The following is a 23,036-nucleotide window of genomic DNA, read 5'->3' on the forward strand; positions in this document are numbered from 1 at the left end:
ACTATCTCTACCCTTACATAATTGTAACCACTTGTTCAGTATAAATGCCAATTTATATTTTCCTGTATTTTTCCTTACACTCTGAACATTTGATTCCAGTTCCTCAATTCTTTGTTCCAGATGTGCTTTCTCATGAAATGCGGTGTCCTGAGCAATCTATATCAAAAAAATTAACAAAAATATAAAGTAATTTTTAGTAGCATAAAATTTAATCTAACATTTTTTACTTTAGATGTCACTGAGCAAAACTGGTCACTGTATTATACTATAAAGATGTTGCACAAACAAATCTGAATAAAAATCAAACCTTTAACCTCTCTCTCAAGCTATCACGTTCTGTCGTCATCCTCCGGAAATCAGAAATAGCTGCATCCCTTTCTGTCTCCACACGTCTTAAGACAGCCTGAGCAGTCATCGCACTTTTAGAGGCTTTGGGGATTTTGATAGCTTCTTTTCGCAGTTGATTTATTTCTTCTTGTGCCTGTTATTTAAAGTTAATATTTAAATGTGTCCCCATAGGTGTATATATGTAACATCAATTTGAATCAACTGACAATTTCAGATACTTAGGGTCATTTTTTTGATCTGATTTTTGGCTTGTGAACAGTTTAAATGGTTTATTTTTCACTTCTTTTTTTTCCAAATTTGCAGCACCACGCTGTTGCATTAAAAAATGAGGTAGACTATTACAGGGGGTTTCTTGGCCATGTCCCGTTCTACACTTCCCTACTGCCCCCCTCAATAAAATTATACAGTAGTTAAAAACTGGGGATTTGTTTTAGGTCTGGGTCTACCCTTTGTACTTCAATTGGACTGAAACCTTTTAGAGGAAGATAAACACCTGTCAATTATCAGTGTCAATTGCCAACTGTCAATTGTCAAACACCTGTCAATGATAATGTTGCCTTCAAGCAACATCAGGAGTAGCACAGCAAACAAGATAAGGTTCTTCCTATGATTGCACCTATACTCCTTTTGTGTTATTTCAGTCCTAAAACATTCACAAGTGACATCTTGACATTTAGGAGCAGCACAGGATCATTACATCTAAACTGAGTAGAGACAATGTGCTTGGGCTTTTTTTTTTTTTTTGCCAAGTCTATTTTCAAGTCTTTTGTTTCCCCTTTCAGTTAATGGTAGGTGATGGAAAGATCTGCTAACTAACTGCCTCATGCCCTGAGGCTATTCAAAAATCAAACAGCTACAACTGATCTACAAAGAGCTCAGCTCCTTCACTTTGCAAGGCTTCCACAGCTGGTGTAAATATAGGGAGATTTTTAAAACAATTTTAAAGTTCCTTAAAAGTATACAATGCGGCAGTCTGCGGGGTCTCGGGGGGGGAATTTAAGAGTTTGAGTATTTCTAGTGCGAGGTCAAGTTTTTGAGTATTTATTAACCAGAACTTCAGAGAGCCAAGAACCCTCAACAAGAACTCCAGGTGCAAAGTCTGCGAAAAATTCTCAGATTCTGAAAATTTTCTCAGTTTTTTTTTCTGGTGTGCAATATGTCTACTAAGTGATTGAATGACCATCATGCTGGTCATTTGTGTTGTAACATTACTGAAGGTCTACAGTTTTTGCCTCCAGTACGTACATGCATATTGTCTGAAATGAACTGCAGGTTTTGTAGGATTTAATCTTGAATATGTAAACAAATTATATTTTAGCAATGCACACAATTTAATACATTTTTCTTAGTTTCGGGCATTATGGGAATTTTTTGGTCACTCTCTGGGAATAGCAGGCACCCCTACTTCACATCACTGCCACTGAGTTTATATTAAGTTTAAAAATTGTTCTCACCAAAATGTTCCATACTCCTGAAAAGATTACCTGATGATAAAGACAGATGATTTTGTCTCTTTCTGCAGTGAGAACCTTGATGTTGCCCTGAATTTCTGCCATATGACGTTCATATTTGTCCAACATTGACTTAAGTTCTTCACGTTCTTTCAAGATTTGCAGAAATTCTGGATCTGAAGTACTCCCCTAAAAGTTTGATGAAGAGAAACTAATATCATTTTTGAATGAGTTAGATTTACAAAAAATATCTAAACACCAACAGATCACAAATGTAGCCATTTGATTTGATTATACGATTTTAAATTCTCTATGAGGCCTGTAAGTTCAGTGCATATTGCTCATAACACTGTTAGCTAGCTACTCTGAAACATTCTGTAGTTAGATATTGTTCAGAATGCTATGAATTCTATCATAATGAAGCTAACCAACAAGTCAAATAGGTATCTTGGACATAGTAGGACAGGTACACCGTGTTTCATCAGAGAGTTTGCCTTGCCAGGCTGACTCCTGAACCCTCAGTACCAGTGCCCAGTGTGCCATCAGGGGATGCGGGATGCCGTCATGAAAGGCATGACACAGAGCTTTGCTCCACAGCCTCTAACAACTAGTACAGTGGAAATGACCCAAGAACATGTAGCCCAGTCTTTGCTGAACTGTAGAACCATCCTCTCACTAACCTACCACCAATCAATTCTTGCAATCTAGACCAGGGGTCACTAAACCCCGGCCTGGGGGCCAGATGTGAACTGCGACAAGCCTCTGGTCTCCTGAGAATCTCTGGCCCACTTGACAGCTCCGGTGCTGTCCAGAGGGTGTTCTGAGGGCCAGAGAGTCTGCACACATCACTTCTGGTTTTCAGGAAAACCAGAAGTAACTTTTTGTGCCCTCTGAAGGCCTTTCTGGGGGTCGGGGAGGCCTCCCCAGTCCTTAGAACACGCTTCAGGTGCTTCCTGTGATGTGTTGGTTCTCAGGTATTTACTCCTGTATATTTAAGTAAGCTGCTTGGGAGGTGGGGGAATGGGAGTACATTTGAGTGTGTGCTTTATTTCTGTGGTATGCGTTGGTGCTTGGAGAAAACATGGAAATTTGAGCCCATTCATTCATCTATTCATTCATCTAAGTTCCATCTGTAATGTATTTATTCAAATTTTATATTTAAAGTTTATATTTTTTCCGGCCCTTGACAACCGTGTAACTGGTTGAGGACCAGGAAAGAGAGAGTGGGTGTCAATGGACAATTTTCACAATGGAGAGAGAGGAAAAGCAGTGTTCCCCAAGGATCTGTTCTGGAACTGGTGCTTTTCAACCTGTTCATAAATGACCTGGAGACAGGGTTGAGCAGCGAGGTGGCTAAGTTTGCGGATGACACCAAACTATTTCGAGTGGTGAAGACCAGAAGAGATTGTGAAGAGCTCCAGATAGATCTCTCCAAACTGGCAGGATGGGTAGCAAAATGGCACATGTGTTTCAATGTAAGTAAGTAATGCACATTGGGGCAAAAAAATCAAAACTTCACATATAGGCTAATGCGTTCTGAGCTGTCTGTGGCAGATCGGGAGAGGAATCTTGGGGTGGTGGTGGACAGCTCAATGAAAGTGTCAACCCAATGTGCTGGAGCAGTGAAGGCTAATTCCATGCTTGGGATCATTAGAAAAGGTATTGAGAATAAAACAGCTAATATTATAATGCCGTTGTACAAATCGATGGTAAGGCCACACCTGAGTATAGCGTCCAGTTCTGGTCGCTACATCTCAAAAAGGATTTTGTGGAAATGGAAAAGGTGCAAAAAAGTGCAATTAAAATGATTACTGGGCTGGGGCACCTCCCTTATGAGAAAAGGTTACAGCATTTGGGGCTCTTCAGTCTAGAAAAAAGGCGCCTAAGGGGGGACATCATTGAGACATTATGCAGGAGATGGATAGAGTGGATAGAGAGATTTTCCTTCTCACATAACACCAGAACCAGGGGACATCTGCTAAAATTGAATGTTGAGAGAGTTAGGACAGGCAAAAGAAAATATTTATTTACTCAGCGTGTAGTTAGTCTGTGGAACTCCTTGCCACAGGATGTGGTGATGGCATCTGACCTAGATGCCTTTAAAAAGGAATTGGACAAATTTCTGGAGGAAAAGTCATAAGAACATAAGAACATAAGAACAGCCCCACTGGATCAGGCCATAGGCCCATCTAGTCCAGCTTCCTGTATCTCACAGCGGCCCACCAAATGCCCCAGGGAGCACACCAGATAACAAGAGACCTCATCCTGGTGCTCTCCCCTACATCTGGCATTCTGACTTAACCCATTTCTAAAATCAGGAGGTTGCGCATACACATCATGGCTTGTACCCCATAATGGATTTTTCCTCCAGAAACTCATCCAATCCCCTTTTAAAGGCATCTAGGCTAGACGCCAGCACCACATCCTGTGGCAAGGAGTTCCACAGACCGACCACGCGCTGAGTAAAGAAATATTTTCTTTTGTCTGTCCTAACCCGCCCAACACTCAATTTTAGTGGATGTCCCCTGGTTCTGGTATTATGTGAGAGTGTAAAGAGCATCTCCCTATCCACTCTGTCCATCCCAGGTTACAAGCCATGATGTCTATGTGCAACCTCTTGATTTTAGAAGTGGGTTACCTCAAAATGCCAGATGCAAGAAATGGCACCAGGATGAAGGTCTCGTTACCTGGTGTGCTCCCTGGGGCATTTGGTGGGCAACTGTGAGATACAGGACGCTGGAGTATATGGGCCTATGGCCTGATCCAGCAGGGCTCCTCTTATGTTCTTATATTTGATGTGGCCCTCTAGCCAAAAAGTTGGAGACCCTGATCTGGACAATGGTATATCACAAACACTGAGTAGATCACTGAGAAACATAACTGGATTTTGTATGTGTTAGGCTCCTTAAATCTTATTGAATTCAGTGGAATTTAAGCAGCTTGTGTGTGGAACTGCAGTACTTTTTTCTTAAATATGCATTATTTTAAATAGCAAGTCATCAGCTTAAATAAACATACAAATTCTATTTTTAAGAAATTTAAAGATATACTGCATCTAAATGGGAGAAGAAACCATTAAACTCACATGACTGGGACTGCGCCTACGACTTGAACATGTGTTTCGGAGCATTTTCTTCAAATGCTCAGCTTCAGCTTTATAGTGATCTCTGTCTTCTTCCAATGCCTTTATAAACTTGTCACGCCCTGAGGGACACTTCTCATGTGATTTTTCTGAATCCAAGGCATCCTTTTAAGTGCAAAAGAATTATTATTATTAATGTATAATATTAATACATATTTTATAACTAACATTTATTTACACACTTCTCTAGAAAAATTACTGCACAAGATTCTATATATTTTATTTACTCAGAAGTCAGGAGTTGGCCTGTTATAAAAACACTAAAGAGTGGTGAAACTGCTTTTCTACACACACTGAGAAGGTTGGCTGGATAAAGCTTTTGCCACAGTAAAGGTGGTGCCTTGGTATCCATGGAGGATCTGTTCCTGAACCCTCCGCGGATACTGAAAATTGCAGATAATTAAACCTGTGATTTTTGGCCCACCTGGGCTCGAAACGCAACCTGACCCTTGCTCAGTCCATGTCCGGAGTCCTTCTGAGCCTCAGAGAGGCTGTACGTCGCTGTCACCCAGAGACTTTCTAACAAGACTAAAAGGCTCCAGGCGGCATTTTGAGCCTTGCAGAGGCCAGGTGCAGTGGCATGCACCCTCTTTGAGGTTCAGAAAATCTCCCAGATGCAGCCAGAATGAGGTTCTGGCAGAGTCTGGGAGGTCTTTGGCGGCAGGGCGATCCAGGGGTCCACGGTAATGCAAATACGCAGATGCCATATCCACAGATAAAGAGACCCCATCTGCACTATTGAACCAATGGCCATTCCTGTCAGCTTTGATGGGATGAAAAAGGGGAGATTTGAGCTGACCTGTGAATTCCCCTTCTCGGTGGTCTCCATGGCAGGGTCAGTCCTTGACAACTGAGAAGCTCCTCCCTCTCAGGCAGGCAGATCAGGTTACAAAGTCTTCCTGATGGGAGGGGCTCCCTCGATTCCCCAGACTACAAAAGCCTCAATGGCCCCTCCCCAGATCAGCTCTGTCTTGGACTTGCTCAGGCAGATGTCCATCCTTGAAGTTCAATGTGTCGAAAAGCCATCCGGATGAACTCCGATGACCTAAAACTCACCATTCTGAACCAAGAAAGGCTGGTACCATACTGTACCCTAATTCAGGGACCTAATGTGGACCTGTCAGGGACATTTGTCCTTATCTTCTAACACCTCACTGTTTTGGGTTTGCTGTCTTTTTTTTCCATATGCTTCAGGCTGTGAGGGTGCGCAGACTGACCCTGCCATGGAGACCACCAAGAAGGGGAATTCACAGGTAAGCTCAAATCTCCCCTTTCTCCATGGAATCTCCATGGCAGGGTCAGTCCTTGACAACTGGGAAATACCCAAGCCATGTCTCCTCAAGGGTGGGAGCTGCCTGAAGCATTTGAAACTATGCTCTACAGCACACGCCTGGCAAAGGCTGCGTCCCTGGAAGCATAGGCATCTGCCTAGTAGTGCTTTATGAACATATGGGGGGAGCTGTAGGTGGTTGCTCTACAAACCATCTCCAAAGACAAAAATGCCCTGAATGGCAGCGGTAGCAGCATCCCTTAACAAATGAGCAACTATGCCCTGAGGCGGCTCCTTTCCATGAGCCCTGTAGGCCTCAACTATCGCATCCCTTATCCATCTGGAGATGGTGGATGGTGAAACCTTAAATCTCTGTTTGTTTGCCTTATGCAGCAAAAACAGTTTTTATATGTCTGAAGGTAGAGTTTCCGGAGATATATTTCCTGTCCAGCACACATCCAAAATGTGCCAATCCCACTCTCTAGGTTGAAAGGTTTGGAAAGAAAGACAGGATCTGGGAAACACAGAATTAACCTTGGGTAGGGCTGGCGAGGAGAACCACCCTGTTCTTTTGAAACAAACACAAGTCCTAGCTACAGAAAAATCTGTCAATGCAGACAGCCATCTAGATGATGTTGTTGGCAACCTTCAGTCTTGAAAGACTATGGTATCACGCTCTGAAAGGTGGTTCTGGAACAGCGTCTAGTGTGGCTGAAAAGGCCAATTCGGGAGTGACAATCCCTTCCACACTGGGAGCAAGTGCAGTCTGTCACTGGTCTGTCTCCCTGGCTATGGGCCTTCCTTCTTTGCCTCTTAGCCTCAGACTGTTGGCCAAGTATCTCTTCAAACTGGGAAAGGCCATGCTGCACAGCCTGCCTCCAAGCGGGCCGCTCAGAGGCCAGGGTTTCCCACTTGTTGAGGTCCATTCCTAAGGCCTTCAGATCCCTCTTGCAGATGTCCTTGTATCACAGCTGTGGTCTACCTGTAGGGCGCTTTCCTTGCACGAGTTCTCCATAGAGGAGATCCTTTGGGATCCGGCCATCATCCATTCTCACGACATGACCGAGCCAACGCAGGTGTCTCTGTTTCAGCAGTGAATACATGCTAGGGATTCCAGCACGTTCCAGGACTGTGTTGTTTGGAACTTTGTCCTGCCAGGTGATGCCGAGAATGCATCGGAGGCAGCGCATGTGGAAAGCGTTCAGTTTCCTCTCCTGTTGTGAGCGAAGAGTCCATGACTCGCTGCAGTACAGAAGTGTACTCAGGACGCAAGCTCTGTAGACCTGGATCTTGGTATGTTCCGTCAGCTTCTTGTTGGACCAGACTCTCTTTGTGAGTCTGGAAAACGTGGTAGCTGCTTTACCTATGCGTTTGTTTAGCTCGGTATCGAGAGAAAGAGTGTCGGAGATCGTTGAGCCAAGGTACACAAAGTCATGGACAACCTCCAGTTCATGTGCAGAGATTGCAATGCAGGGAATGACCTGTGTTTTCTTCAGGCTGATCGTCAGTCCAAAATCTTGGCAGGCCTTGCTAAAACGATCCATGAGCTGCTGGAGATCTTTCGCAGAGTGGGTAGTGACAGCTGCATTGTCGGCAAAGAGGAATTCACGCAGACATTTCAGCTGGACTTTGGACTTTGCTCTCAGTCTGGAGAGGTTGAAGAGCTTTCCATCTGATCTGGTCCGGAGATAGATGCCTTCTGCTGCAGTTCCAAAGGCATGCTTCAGCAGAACAGTGAAGAAAATCCCAAACAAGGTTGGTGCAAGAACACAGCCCTGCTTCACGCCGCTTCGGATGTCAAAGGGGTCTGATGTGGAGCCATTGAAGACAACAGTGCCCTTCATGTCCTTGTGGAAGGATCTGATGATGCTGAGGAGCCTGGGTGGACATCCAATCTTGGGGAGAATCTTGAAGAGGCCATCCCTGCTGACCAGGTCAAAGGCCTTCGTGAGATCTATGAAGGCTATAAAGAGTGGCTGCCGTTGTTCCCTGCATTTCTCCTGCAGTTGTCTAAGGGAGAATACCATATCAGTGGTGGACCTGTTGGCTCAGAATCCGCACTGTGATTCTGGATAAACGCTCTCTGCAAGTACCTGGAGCCTCTTTAGTACAACTCTTCCCACTAAAAAAGGGCAGTTTTCTGGGAAAAAATTATTTCAAGGACAAGTAGCCATAGGCCTGAAAGGAGGCTGTGTTAATGCTTTGAGAACTAGACCCAAGTTCCCCAAAGGGGCCCTGGCCACCGGAGGGGGGTTGATCAATGCCACTCTGCTAGTGAATTTTCTAACATGAGGGTAGGAAGACAAGAGTCAACCTGAGTCTTACCCCAAATACATGAAATTTTGAATACTTATCATAGTGGCCATACTCACACCCTTATCCAGACCTGACAAAGTGACCTAGTTGCCTTAGGTAACAGTTTAGGAAATAGGACACTGGTAAAAGCCTGTCCAGGGAATTCTGTGTTAGCAGCTTCCTCCTCCAAGGGATATCCTTCCTCCCCAGAGGATATGGAGTCTGTTGTGCCCATTTCAAGAAGCCAGTTACCTTTAGCAGTTGGAGCTCTCTTATGTTGACTGCCCTGTAGGAGCTTTGGGGCGGCATGGAAGATGAAAAGGATGAGAGACTTGCACATTTTAGCGGAGTCCCCTCAGAGTTAGAGAAACTAGAACCCAATGAAGATTGGGAGGGGGGAAAGGTGAACTCTGGCGCTTGAAGCTATAGGACTTAAGGTCCTGTCCTCTCACCCCCTGCTGAGTCCTCATGAGCTGCCCCAATTTGACAGCCACAGTCTGATTCACAAGCCCTAAAACCCAGCTTTGCACTAAATTCTGTGCTTCCTGGGACACTGGCAGGTGCCTGGGAAATCCTGTCCTGGGGGAGAAACAGCTGCCCTAGGATGTGCCAAATCCCCTCTCAGGCCGATCTCGAGTCAAACCAGCACTTTCCCCAATGCTCTGGGGAAAGGGAACTTGACCCTGCATACACCAAAGCAGAGACTCAGGCATCTTGTTGCATCCCTGGAAGCCATGAGGGAACCATGACTCACAAAATGGAGTCTTTAAGGCACTCCTCAGCAAATGCTATGGAGAAAAGGCAAAGCTTGGAGCATGGGACAGCCTGGGCACCAGATTTCTTTTAAGTCTACCTGACCCTCAGCATGCCAAAGCATAGAGCACGGTCAACAGGAGGTCTGCAAGCTCCTGAACCCTCCACCTCGCTGTTTGAGATGTGAAGGGATAACACAGCCCCAGCAGGATGTGGTGCCTCATCAGGGATGACTCAGTTGGCAGCCTCATGATTTCTTAGGAGTGCAGCCTCCACGCTTGATGGAACAGGCTGAAATCCCCCTCAGCCAAGATGCTGAGGAGAGGGATGTGCACAGGCAGGAGCCAAACAATCCTCTAACTGCAATAGCAGCTACTGAGGGAAAAATTATGAGGTAAATATCCCCCCCCCGACATTGAGGAACTTAGTACTTGGGGGGGGGGGAGAAAGCTCAACGGCCAGCTCAGACTTGGAAGGCATCGAAGCCACATGGGCCAGCTATCTCTGGAGGGTCGCCACGGCTGTGGCCAAGCTGGAGGAAACATTGGCCTGACGCACGGCTGTTAATTCCTCTCAGTTGGTAGAGGCAGAGAGCCTGGACTCGGGGTCTCAGGTGCCTCTCTAGAGGGGCTTGCCCGCTTCCACAATCACCCTCTTATTGAATCAGAAAACGCCTCACCTGGCTTCTGGAGGTCTGTGTCGCCCTCTGCCTGGCCCTCACAGTGTCTCGGCAGCACCTTACCTGCTGTGTGGTGCTTTGGCAGGAAACAGGCTTGTCTTGTCAGCACCGCTGTTTGAGCAGGAATCGGGTGAGTAGATCTGCCTTCTCCACACAGTTTCTGGGCAGCAGCCTACTGCTGTCGTGCAGTTTTGGCAGGCAAATACCGCCTACTGCTGTGGTGAGTTTTGCTGTGGTAGTTTTGGCGGGAAAGGACTTGCGCTGTCATCCACCGCCAAGAACCGCCCTGCAGCCAGGCTCCTATGCTGTTCCCAAAACCAGGGGGAAGCATGAGCCCTATAGTTGTCCGGCTGCTTAAGGGGCGAGAAGCATCCCCATTTTCTGCACCAACAAGGACGGCAGTCAGGGGAGCATGGCCAAGAATCGCCCTGCCGCCAGGCTCCAATGCTGTCCCAAAACCAGGGGGAAGCATGAGCCCTATAGTTGTCCGGCTGCTTTAGGGGCAAGAAGCAACCCCATTTTCTGCCTCATCAAGAACGGCAGTCAGGGGAGCATGGCCAAGAATCGCCCTGCCGCCAGGCTCCAATGCTGTCCCAAAACCAGGGGGAAGCATGAGCCCTATAGTTGTCCGGCTGCTTTAGGGGCAAGAAGCAACCCCATTTTCTGCCTCATCAAGAACGGCAGTCAGGGGAGCATGGCCAAGAATCGCCCTGCAGCCAGGCTCCGATGCTGTCCCAAAACCAGGGGGAAGCATGAGCCCTATAGTTGTCCAGCTGCTTTAGGGGCAAGAAGCAACCCCATTTTCTGCCTCATCAAGAACGGCAGTCAGGGGAGCATGGCCGAGAATCGCCCTGCCGCCAGGCTCCAATGCTGTCCCAAAACCAGGGGGAAGCATGAGCCCTATAGTTGTCCGGCTGCTTTAGGGACAAGAAGCAACCCCATTTTCTGCCTCATCAAGAACGGCAGTCAGGGAAGCATGGCCGAGAATCGCCCTGCTGCCAGGCTCCAATGCTGTCCCAAAACCAGGGGGAAGCATGAGCCCTATAGTTGTCCGGCTGCTTTAGGGACAAGAAGCAACCCCATTTTCTGCCTCATCAAGGACAGCAGTCAGGGGAGCACGGCCAAGAATCGCCCTGCAGCCAGACTCTGATGCTGTCCCAAAACCAGGGGGAAGCATGAGCCCTATAGTTGTCCGGCTGCTTGAGGGGTAAGAAGCAACCCCATTTTCTGCCTCATCAAGGACAGCACTCAGGGGAGTTCAGGCAGGACGGTTGCAGTCCTTTTCCTCACAACTTGTTTAAAGGTAAAGAAGGGGCCAAAGCCCCAGAAAAAAAACAGTTTTGAAGGTCAGGTAAACTGACCAAGAAAAAACCCAACCTACTGTGCCTAGAAGCAAGGTCAGACTGGGGAATCGAGGGAGCCCCTCCCCTCAGGAAGACTTTGTAACCTGACCTGCCTGCCTGAGAGGGAGGAGCTTCCCAGTTGTCAAGGTCTGACCCTGCCATGGAGATTCCACCGGAGAAAACAACTTTTTCAGTCACCCTCTTCCTGCTGATCTTTTTGAAGTTAATTCACCAACTATGAAGGTAACATTAAAAGATTTCTGAACTGAAAATAATGTCAAAATATATTATCATGGGCAGGAGGTCTGGTCTAGAGGGTAGAGCCTCCGTTTGCCTGAAGACAACATCTGCAGGTCGCCAGTTCGAGGCCACCAGCACCGTGCGACCTTGAAGCAGCTGACATGCTGAGCCGAGTTATTCCATCAGCTCTGAGCGCGGGAGGATGGAGGCCAGGATGGAGGTCAGATCAGAAAGAAACATCTGAATTGTTGTGGCTCTTGAAAGATAGAGCCTTCTTTCAATTGTAAAAATCCCTACAGGGATTTAAATAGCCTGCCTATGTAAACCGCCTTGAATAAAGTCTGAGGAGAAATCTGAGGACCTAGAAAGGCGGTATATAAATACCTGCATTATTGTATTATTATTATTATTATATTTTTTGTATTTTCATACTCAGAGGGCATCTGTATGTATGTGCATAATGAATTTCTATGCACAAGGAAGAGGATTCCCCCAAGGCATTGCTGAGCTCTTCCATACTCCTCCCCTGCTGGGGAAGACTAAGAGGGCGTTAATAATGCCCTATGAGTACAGGCAGTTTAAAACAGTTTTATTTTTTTTATGGACAGCGGTGTTATCCTTAAAAAAAAGGTTGAAAGTGATTTTGTGTTTTTATTCCAAATTAATATTTTAATCAATTTTAAAGCATTTTTATCAGGTGTAATCGCTGTCATATAGCTTTTGGGATGATCCACCAATGCTCCACAGTCACTTTAATGGGCACATGGCAGTGTTATTTCATTAACTGAGCAGGATATCGCATTTTATAAGCCCAATTTTTATTATTTTATTATTTACCATTTCATTTTATTATTATTTGTGTTATTTCATTTTTACCATTTTAGACTGCCCAGAACTATGAGGATCCTTCCACAGAGATGCAAGCTGAATTTCACCTCCTCTGAACATTGCAGGAGACCCATTGCAGACCGGGAGGCTTACAGATAGATAAAGGGATTAAAACACTTGCCTTTGCCTCTGAAGCCTCCTGATCTGCCCTCCCCCGCACCCCGCTGGACACAGCACACTGTTATTGATATGGCTGCACCAGATGGGGGATAGAATTAGGTTCTGAATGGATCCCATTTGATCAGCCCCATTCCCCTGCCTCACAGGCCTCAGCACAGGCCCACCGCCAGCAAGGGAAGATCTACCTCCATCACAGGCTGAGTAAATTTCACTTGTTGAGTCCCACTCCCTTGCCTGAGAGGCCTTCCATGCTAACTTGGCAAAGAGGCATCTTTTAAAGTGGTGGATCTCTTCAGTTTAGCAGGAGGAAAACAATTGTTCCTATTTAACCCAGAGCAATGTCTCTTCTGGTGGCTGTCTGGTGGCTGGTGTTTCTTCTGAATCTCTTTAGACTATGAGCCCTTTTGGAACAGTGGACCCATTTACATATTTATTTTTGCTGTGTATTTGTTGTAATAATAACTGTTGTCTGGTTCTCTTAGCAGGTGCTATGGAATGGGCTCTTTAGCAGTTATGGGACTGAAAAGGAAGCCATGATGGAAAGGGGCAATAGTGTGGCTAAAGGGGGTAGGGGGGATACACTGCCCTGGGTACCATACCTTGAAGGGGGTATCAACCCACACTCTTAGCAATGGATCCAAGGCGAACAAAGCCTCCAGGAGGACTTCTAAAGCTTGGGCAGTCAGAAGTGCCTTTCTAAGACCTCCAAGAGGCCTTCTTATAAGATGTGCAGTCTCATCATGCCTCACATCCAGAATTATTGTATTAATGGCATTCTTGTCTCTCTTATAAATTATTCTATATCTTTTGTGAACTACTCTAGTGAACCCAGTGGGATAAGAGAGGGATAAAAATTTCTTAAACACATGAGAAATGGGGTGTACGGCATCCATGCTTTTCTGTATTACATGCATACGTGTAGATCAAAACAATGCATTTTGATGTAAATATGGAAAAGACTTATGGAATGCAGAATAAAAGGTATGGAGCCATGCATGTATTCTACACATTACAACCAAGCAATTTAACTTCATTTTTAAAAGTATGAAGTTGTAGCAGTTTGAAATGATTTTTGCAATATACAAATAACATCCATTTTTGTAATTAAAAAGAGAGAGATGAACAATTTACAGATCTAAGACTGTTGATTGTATGCTCCAGTCTCCTTATACTATTTTGTTGGCATTTAATCTGAGACTAAAAAGAAAAGAAAAATTACAGTTAGTCAAATGACAGAGTCTTTGTCAAACTTTTCAACAATAAAACAATGCATCTTGACTACTTCTCAAGATATGCTGAAATATACTAGGAATGAAATATCAGTCACTTAGGTCAAGTATTGTCAGTTGATATCTATTTTTTATTATTGTCAAATATGATCAAATATTTCACATAGTCAAAAACACTCTTGTGGAAGGGGCAGCCGCAAATACATATACAGGTGTGTTCTCCCCATATCCGCAGATCTGGTTTCCACAGTTTCACCTATCCAATGATGCGGGGGGGGGTCCTTTCCGCACCCCACGGTGCCCATTATCTTCATTTTCCTTTAGTAATAACTGAAGTATGGGTATTTCTTGCTTAACTAAGCAACCTTCCTGCTTCACGGAAGAACACAACATGCAGGCAATCAGCCCACACTTGGGGGAGACTTGTTCTGCTTCCTGTTAACATTCAGCTAGTCTCCTCCCTGTAGTGTGCAGGCTAGTTGCCTGCATGTTGCATAAGAACATAAGAACAGCCCCACTGGAGTAGGCCATAGGCCGATCTAGTCCAGCTTCCAGTATCTCACAGCGGCCCACCAAATGTCCCAGGGAGCACACCAGATAACAAGAGACATGCATCCTGGTGCCCTCCCTTGCATCTGGCATTGTGACATAGCCCATTTCTAAAATCAGGAGGTTGCACATACACATCATGGCTTGTAACCATGAAGAACTGCATTGTTCAGTTAAGCAAGAATATTGCTTTAAGCAAGAAACACCCATGCTTTAATATCTATTTACGGAAAATGTAGGTAATGGGTACGGGGATGGGGCAAGGGGGCTGCTATTTACTTATGGTTCCCCTTATCCCTAGTTTCCATATCTGCAGGAGGGCGTGCAGAACAGAACCCTCACAGATATGGGGAGGGCACCTGAATATGGCATCATTCTATCATCTGGCAATAATGGCAGGAGTAAACCATTCCTCCTCATTCCCCAGTTTTGCAGAAGTTAAGATCACTGCAGTGATCTCCAGTGTAGTGCTAAGAAGGACCACATTCCCCTCGGAGATCCTCAGATCTGAGACCCTGAGATCACATCAAAACCACATGCCCCAACTGCACATGAGAGTAGATTTCCACCACCCCTAGAAACACAGTCACATTTCCACTCCTTGACCCTGCTGATGGTTTGTTCGCCATCTGACAGCCCCCACACTGATTTTCCTGAGAAGGAGAAAAGAGGAGGTGTGTCTTGACAAACTTCCCTGCTTTCTGTCCCTATCTTTTATTTAATTTACTTCATTTGTACCCCACCTTTCTCCCCGAAGGGAACCAAAGCGGCTTACAATATCATTAAAAACACAATTAAAAACATGAATTGAAAACAAGATAAAAAATAGCAAGAGCATTCTTAAAAACAGCAATCAGATAAAAAGATGTAAAAGGGGCAAACAGCAGCAGTTTATAAAAAGGCCCCAAGCCTGTAACCTGATGTTAAAGGTGTAAGAGATATTTAAAAAAAGATTTTAAAAAGGCCAGAAACCCAGGTTTGTCTGAAAAGAAATGCACATATTTCCATACAATCACACACTTAGTTCTTCTCTGTGCAGTACGCAAAGCAGAGTAAGGCCATCAGAGATGGAACCAATTTAACCGCTTTAACCCCAATTGCCCTATGGGTTAAAGCACTAGGCAGGTTCATTTTAATCAAATAAAAATAGATTCTTGAGGATTTAAATGAAATAAGGAAAAAAACAGACAATCCAAATCAAATCAAAAACTTGAGATCAAGAGCTAAAGTTCTAAAATAAAAACAAAGTAACTGAGATTCCTGACTTAAAGCATCCACTTACAATCTCAGTATACCTCCTGACACCAAAGAGGAACACTTTATTTTCCTATTAGTTAACTGTTTCCTAGCTCTATGGTCTCATGACTTGTATCTCAGCAAGCAGTGTGCTGCAGTGGAGGGAAGGAAATTGTCCCTGGAAATTGGACACTGGTACTTTCCATGAGTTCTCAGAAGATACCCCTGCCTCATTTCTAGGAATTGCTTTCTTGCACTGCAGCCCCCAAACCACATCCCACACTATTCCCAGGGGGTCTTCCAGTTCCAACATTCAGGATCACTTTCTCGAAGAGATGCAATGGGAAAGAGGAGGCTCTTAAAATTCCTTATGAAAGCTATATTTCATTCATGCATGTTTTAATCTAACCCAGGGGTGCTCAAACTTTCAACTTTAGGGATGCTGGACCTTTAACAAGTGTATAGAAGAGAGAATTTCAGCAGGTGTAGCTTGTCATCTGTGGGATGACAAGTTGCACCTGCTGCAATTCTCTCTTCTATACACTTGTTAAAGGTCCAGCATCCCTAAAGTTGAAAGTTTGAGCACCCCTGATCTAACCCACTATCACTAAAATGTTTAACATTTACATTTCTTTAAATGTTTCAAGTAATTAAAAAAAAATTAGTTGTTAAATTATCTGAACCCTGCTCTTATAATTAGCTGTGAAATCTACACAGAACATCTAACAAGGCCAGGCATTATTATTATCACATACATTCCTCCAATTTATCATACATATCTAATTTTTGACTATAGACTATAAAAGCACTACATGTAGTGAACATTTCCTCTAATAATTCAAATACCTGGGTTTCTGCAAGTTCCTTGTCAACACTGTCCAATGCAAATTCTTTTTCTTTTTCCAGTTGAGCAGCTAACTTGTCTACCTGAGCGAGTTCTTTACACAGATATTCATTCTTACTGGCCAAATTGTCCACCTGAGTTATCTCCAATTTACTATCAAGTAGTTTCATAACATGTTTCTCCAAATCAAGATTTTTTGTTTTCAGATGTTCAACCTAGTCAGTTTAAAAAGCAGAAAACTGTTTCCCACTTAAATCTTCAAAATAAAACATTTACTTACATAATGTATAAAATAAGTAATAAATGAGCACAAGTTTTCCTGTGTGTATGCCTTAGAACAGTGGTTCTCAAACTTTTAGCACCAGGGCCCACTTTTTAGAATGGGAATTTGCCAGGACTCACCAGGAGCTTGTGAATACCAGAAGTGACATCATCAAGCAGGAAAATTTTTAACTAGATTGCAATCCTATCCACACTTACCCCGGAATAAGTCCCATTTACTATCATTATTAAAAACATATATATAGTAGCTTGTTAAAAGTACAGATCTGCAACATTTCCCCAAATGCAGTCAAATACTACGGTAGCATCTACTCTAATATATTAAAAATAAAATATTGAAATGGAAACCCATCTGAAATTGGCTTGTGACCCACCTAGTTGTTTCTCAGTTTGAGAAACACTGCCTTAGAATTTTCAGTGTTTGATCGCAACTGGGCAATACATGATCGAAAAGAAGTGAAAGCTGAAAGAATCTCTTATAACTAGTAGCCTTAGTTAATAAAGATATAGTGTTTTATTCCGGTTTTGGTTTGCCAGGCTAAAATTAAACTGTACTAATAGGGTCCATATCTATTCAGATCCATGCTATTTAACTTGAGAGCACTGTTTTCTTCCATCAACAGTCTGACTGTGAGTACTCATGATGACAAAAATGAACAGTCTGGCTGAGAGTACACATGATGACAAAAATGCCCTGCAAGTGCTCAAAATACTCTAGTTTTAGTTGTAGCAAGCTCAGGTCCTTCAGAACTTCCAAGACTGTCTCCTTTTATTATCCCTGTCACAGATCTTTGGCTGGTGCCTCAGTGAACCAAGTCTGAATGGTGACAGGAGCACTCTTTATGTGATTCAGCTTCAAAGTTCTCTTGAACATGCTTAATGTATTCAAAATGTAGAATACATCTTTGCACAATTTGTATGCAGATAGGATACAACACTCTTGATATTATGAAAGGAACTGCCATTCAAAAATATTATCCTTATAACAGATGCTAGAGCCATTACTGTGGTCTTCCAGTGAATTAGTAGTGAATGAGCAGTCCAGTGATCAAATTTGTTTCTATAATATCTTACTTCAACACAGGCAAGCACAATCTTCATCCATTTCTAAAGAATCGACCAAACTACACAAGGATGTTTTACAGTCGAATCTGAATCCAGACTGACAAAAGCCAAATAGTCTTGAGACATCTAGATACTATAACTGCTATCCATGCTATTAGTACACAACTGTACTGAAGTTATGATTATTTGTATGGGGAAGGCCCATTAGTTAGACAAAGATATTAAGTCATAACGATAAAATGTCATCATAAGTTCATTAAATACAATTCTGATTTTACACTGATCATTGATTTTATGGCACAATTTTGTCCCTACAATTTTGTCCCTCTACTGAGAGGACAAAACTTCTGATAGCTGAGAGATCTACCTAAATAAAAGATGTCATATTGTGTTTATTACATAGCTTTAGTTGTTACAAAGAAAAATATGACCCAACCTCTGATTTCAGCTTTTGGATGATTTTATCTTTGCTCTTAATGTTGTCTTCTGATTTCAACGTTCTATCACTGTCAGAAAATGGACCTCCTAACATAAGCTCTTCTTTTGATGTCACTTTCTGGGAAAATAACAAACAGCTTAAAGTACTCTTTTGTGATACTTTGTTTGTACATTATATAAAAATTTGACTGACACTGCCAGAAGTCATCCATATCTAATGTATCTTTGTCAATTTGATTAATGCTTACGTGGAAGTAAATTTCTTGTGCTCAGCTGGACTTACTCCAAGGTAAGTGTTCATAGGAATACAGCCTAAATAATTAAGATTGCTATTGAATTATTATTTCTTCTGTGCCTAAAGATTACATCATTCATAATAGATAAAAGAATCCAAGATAATGAAAATATGCTTTTATAGTAAATGGTTAAAAAAGTAAAAGATAACCTGGTTAGTTTGCTAAACTGCCATAATGCTAAATTCAAGATTGTGGTCTCTAGTTTCATAAACGGTATACTAGGAAGTAATACGCTAAGAGCCCAAATCTATGCTGGCTCCCACCAGTGGGAGAGGCACACATGTGGTCACAAATGTGTTGTAAAGCATGTTGCAGCAATACAGAGGCCCATACCATCGGTGGAGAGGCCTGCACCAGAGCTGCACCCACCATCCAGGGTAAGTTCACTGCTGGGCAGTGGGGAGAGGGTAGAACTGGATGGGGAGGAGGCATTTAGGGGCAGGGAAGGGAGGTTCAGGCATAGGAAGCTGATGGGGATGGTGGAGGAGGCCTCTGCCACATCTTATCCCCACACCTGAAAGCCCTACATGGAGCTACTCAAAACTGCACCTACAATTGAGCTGCTGCAGATCCAAGTAGATCCATAGGGGCCGCCAGGCCCTACACAGGGTGAGGAAACCTTACCAAGAAGAGACCTCCAGCTGCCTCCCTGGCCCTGCAGGACGCAGAAGTAGTATTTTCCGTGCTGCTGTACTGAGGAGCAGGCAGACCAGTTAGGGCTGAGCTGCCCAGCTTCAATCCAATGTACCCTTTCCTGAAAGTAAGCCCCACTAGGACTTCTGGAAAAATATGCATAAGATTGCACTGAAAGGCTACAATCTTCTTTGCTTAGTTACTTGTTTGTAAACTCCACTGAACTTTACTCCTGAGTATATATAAATCATATTATGCTGCAATGATCTATTGATACACATGGTTTTTAAAAGTAGATTAGAAGATATCGCTTCCAGTAAAACTACATATTTACTATCAATTTAGCAGTCAACCCTCAGAAATACTCCCAAGCACATCTAACAACTTAATAAAACCTTTCTTTTTTAAACAAAAGCATTCTTATACTTTAACAATAAGTTAGAAATAAGTTATATTAACTGCAAAAGATGAGTCATCCAAGTAAGCACAGAGGGGGATCAGTGCTTTAAAGAGAAAAGCTGTTGTATGAATGCTCACTGGAAAACAGATTCAGTAGTAGAAAGATTACACAGGCCTTTAAAAAAACACTTTTTAAAAAAGTTGCCAAGGATGTTTGAACAAATGTAGGATATTTTTGGGGTGCTGAATCAAAAAATGGGATAGATTTTGCCCAATTGGCTCTAATTTGGGAGATACAGCATAGCCATCTCATATGCTGATTGAAGCAGCTTTCTCTTGACGAAGCCATGGCAAGCCTAATATATCCAAGAATATGTCTAACTTTTATGACAACAAAATATGTGTAGGCCTGTGTTATCAATTTTAAAGAAAATCTGAATAAAAATATTACTAAAAGTTTCCAGTAGTAAATAATTATGATTGACTAACAGATTCTTTTTTTTTTTTTAATTAGGTTATGACTTATGCAGTCTGATCTTACACATGCTTACTTGGGATCTGAATTCTGAATTACTAAGGTCCAAGTAACATGCACATAGGATATGAAATACATGAGATTGACTTCTACACGCACATTTAGGACCAGGAAAATTCTTAAAAGGAAATATTTTACTTTTATAGTTTATTCCTATTTCAGGTAACAAACCAATTGTGTTTTTAATAATTTTTTTAGTCAATAATTTCAAGTTTCAATACGCTTACGTAATAGGGATACCTTTTATTGTACAATATTGCTTTGAATATATTTTATATAATATTGCTGGGAAGTTTATGCTACAGCCTTTGGTATTTTGCTTTTAAATACGGAAGTAATTGTTTTTGTTTTATTTGTAATCATTTATGTTGAATTGAAGGTTTAAAGCATATATAAATATTAAATTACAGTAGTTAAATGAACATATACAAATGTGTCCGGAGTTAGACGTCCAGACACAGCCACAGTAAATCACATGTACTCTTTTTACAGTTACATCTTAAAAATGAACTCGGCTTTAGACTGTTCCTACTGACACATAGTAAATTAGAAATTTTTCAGGATATATTATTTTGAAAAGGGAACACTGGAATCTTAATTTTTGTTCCTGGAATATTTGAAGAATGCTTGATAGAGACCAAATCACTCATGTATATTCTCTGCAAAGTAAGATGAGGTTATGTAAAGAAAGTGCTTATTAAAAAAAAAATAGGATACTTTTCTTATTGTATTTGCAATTATAATTATGTGTACAGTATAATTTTATTGAATGGAATTGGCTAACTGAATTAAGCCATTTCTACCCAACATTGCAAATACGCCTGTGGGCTGGGCAGAAATGGGTTAATTTTGTGCACATATTAAGATGATTTCTCAATACACCTAAAGACTCATGCCATGCTTAGACACAACAGCAGGCTGTCTGTCACCATGGCAGTAGTTTGTTTCACTTGAGAATGTGGCAAGCGCAGAGGCAAAAGTTAGTTAAGAGAAGCCCTCAAGCCTGTAAAATGCAACCATTTAAAAATATAAATTTAAAAATCTCGGGGGGGGGGTTATTTTGAGAATAGTTCATGTACTTCCCAAACATAATGTTAACGCATTTCTGCCAGCCCACAGGTGTTGCCATAGGTCTGCCCAGCCCACAGCATTTGATCCTTGTTGCATATATGCAACATTGGACAGAAATGGCATAAAAAGACCGTATTATGGGTCTTCTTTCATCCTTGCCTCCAACTTTTTGGGAGAACAGGAATTAGAGATACATAGTACTCAGTTTAGAGTACACAGTATGGTGCTTTTTCAAGGCTGCAAATTCACTTGTTCCTCAGGTATCTTGCTTAATCCCAGCAGGTACAGCACTGCCAAAGCTCTTAATTCCTCTGCCTGCCTGCCTGCCTGCCTGGCACGCCAGTGGGTGCCTTCTTTAGCCTCTGCCCGCCTGGCACGCCAGTAGGTGCCTTCCTCAGCCTCTGCCTGCCTGGCACGCCAGCGGTGCCTTCCTCAGCCTCAGCTCCGTAGTGGCTGCCTGTACCTTGGAGTGAAGTTCTGTTTTTTTCCTCCTGCGCCCAGAATACTTTGTACAGGTCATGATGGCAGCTGTGCTGTCCTCTCCAGAAAGAGGCAGGTAATAGGTGGGTCTGCCTTCCTCTCCAGGCACCTCGCCTCCCCTCCTCAGCCGCAGCGGCTCCTTCGCCTCCTTCTCCCCCTCAAGGGCAGCCCAGTGAGCACCCAGAGCAGGCGGCGACAGCTCACAGGCAACAATCCCCGTCGTCCCTGCCCCTCACAACGGCTGGCCGGGTGGGGCGGGCTGAGGAAGCCGCGCAGCCACCTCCAGGCAGGAGCAGAGGGCTCCGCTCGCCGCCCCGCCAATCCTGCCCCCACTGAAAGGGGGCGGGGTCTCGGTTGCCCGGTGTCAACTCTCTCCCGCCCGACGGAGAGCGCGGCCCGCTCGAGGGCTGCCAGTGCCACAGTCCTGGCCTTCGCGCTCCCTCCGCGTCTCCTGGTAACCCCCGCCCCTCCCCTTTCCACCACCGACCTGTGTTAGGTGGAGCCCCTTCGCGGCAGGTGCTGCGCCTCCTCGGACCCCGCCCCCGCCCCCTGCATCGGCGCGCGCGCCGCGCACTCCCGCCGCTCCCCAACCGCCTCTGGCGACCAAGTGCCACGCCGTGACCTCAGCAGTGGGGTCCGCTGCTACGCGCTCGCTCGCCTGGAGGGGGCGCGCCTGCTGAGGTCGCGTCTCAAGGCCATCAGTCCTGGGCAGAGGGGCGCAGAGACCACGCCTGCTGGCCGCCTGGGATGAGCAGCGGCCCAAGCAAAGCAGAGAGCCAGGGTCTATCCACGTGGAAGAGGCAGAGTGGGAGCCGAGGCCTGCCTGGCGGGGCTTCGTCTGGTTGGAAGCCCAGGTCTGCCTGCCTGGAAGGTGGCTCCAGAGGGCACTCAGAATGGGGCCCAGGCTTACCTGGCAGGTAGATCTGGGCTTCAACTCTGGGTGGGAGCCCAGGTCTACCCACCTGGTTGACCTGGGCTCTGAAAAAGTTAAGCTAATGCTCATGTCCCCCCCAACACAAACACTGGGTTCCCCCCTGCCACCAGGTTGACAGGAGGCACTTTGGGGGTTTTTCTTCAGGTTTTGAATCTTTAGCGTTCTTCTGGATCAGTCAGGATTCTGATCTTTAAGTGGTAGAGATGAAAACTGAAGGCGAGACAGAAAAATAGCACCTTCATTCTGTCTGAATCTCAGGAATAGTGAGAACTTGGCTGCCAGAAGCTATTCCAAGATGAGGCACTTCTCAGATGTTAACTCCAATACAAGTTGGAAGCAGACAAGCTCCAGATTGTCATCACCTAAATATACAAGGGCCCAATCCTAACCCCTGGTTTGGCCAGTGCAAGTCCTTTGCGCCAGCCTGGAGGTGTTGCGAATGTGCCATAAGGCACAGGCCGGAACACAGACATGCACCTGCCTCTGAAGGCCAAATCTGGCATCCGCAGTGCCTGC

The 23,036-nt window shown here is 44.1% G+C and overlaps 1 protein-coding gene across 1 annotated transcript in view; it reads right to left on the bottom strand.

Annotated features, from left to right (window-relative positions):
* The window catches only part of TSGA10 (testis specific 10), a 48,631-nt gene extending 32,037 nt beyond the window's left edge, over positions 1–16,594 (bottom strand). The window contains exons 1-6 of the mRNA XM_066620804.1: positions 16,390–16,594; positions 13,661–13,726; positions 4,885–5,046; positions 1,833–1,988; positions 308–481; positions 79–156 (exon numbers count right to left, since the gene is read on the bottom strand). Coding sequence (XP_066476901.1) covers positions 79–156; positions 308–481; positions 1,833–1,988; positions 4,885–5,046; positions 13,661–13,726; positions 16,390–16,557 — 804 coding nt within the window. The 5' untranslated portion in view covers positions 16,558–16,594. The remainder of the gene's footprint in view (positions 1–78; positions 157–307; positions 482–1,832; positions 1,989–4,884; positions 5,047–13,660; positions 13,727–16,389) is intronic.
* Between the last annotated feature and the right edge of the window lie 6,442 nt (positions 16,595–23,036).

The sequence above is a fragment of the Tiliqua scincoides genome, chromosome 3 (assembly GCF_035046505.1).
Source record: "Tiliqua scincoides isolate rTilSci1 chromosome 3, rTilSci1.hap2, whole genome shotgun sequence".
Classification (NCBI taxonomy): domain Eukaryota; kingdom Metazoa; phylum Chordata; class Lepidosauria; order Squamata; family Scincidae; genus Tiliqua; species Tiliqua scincoides.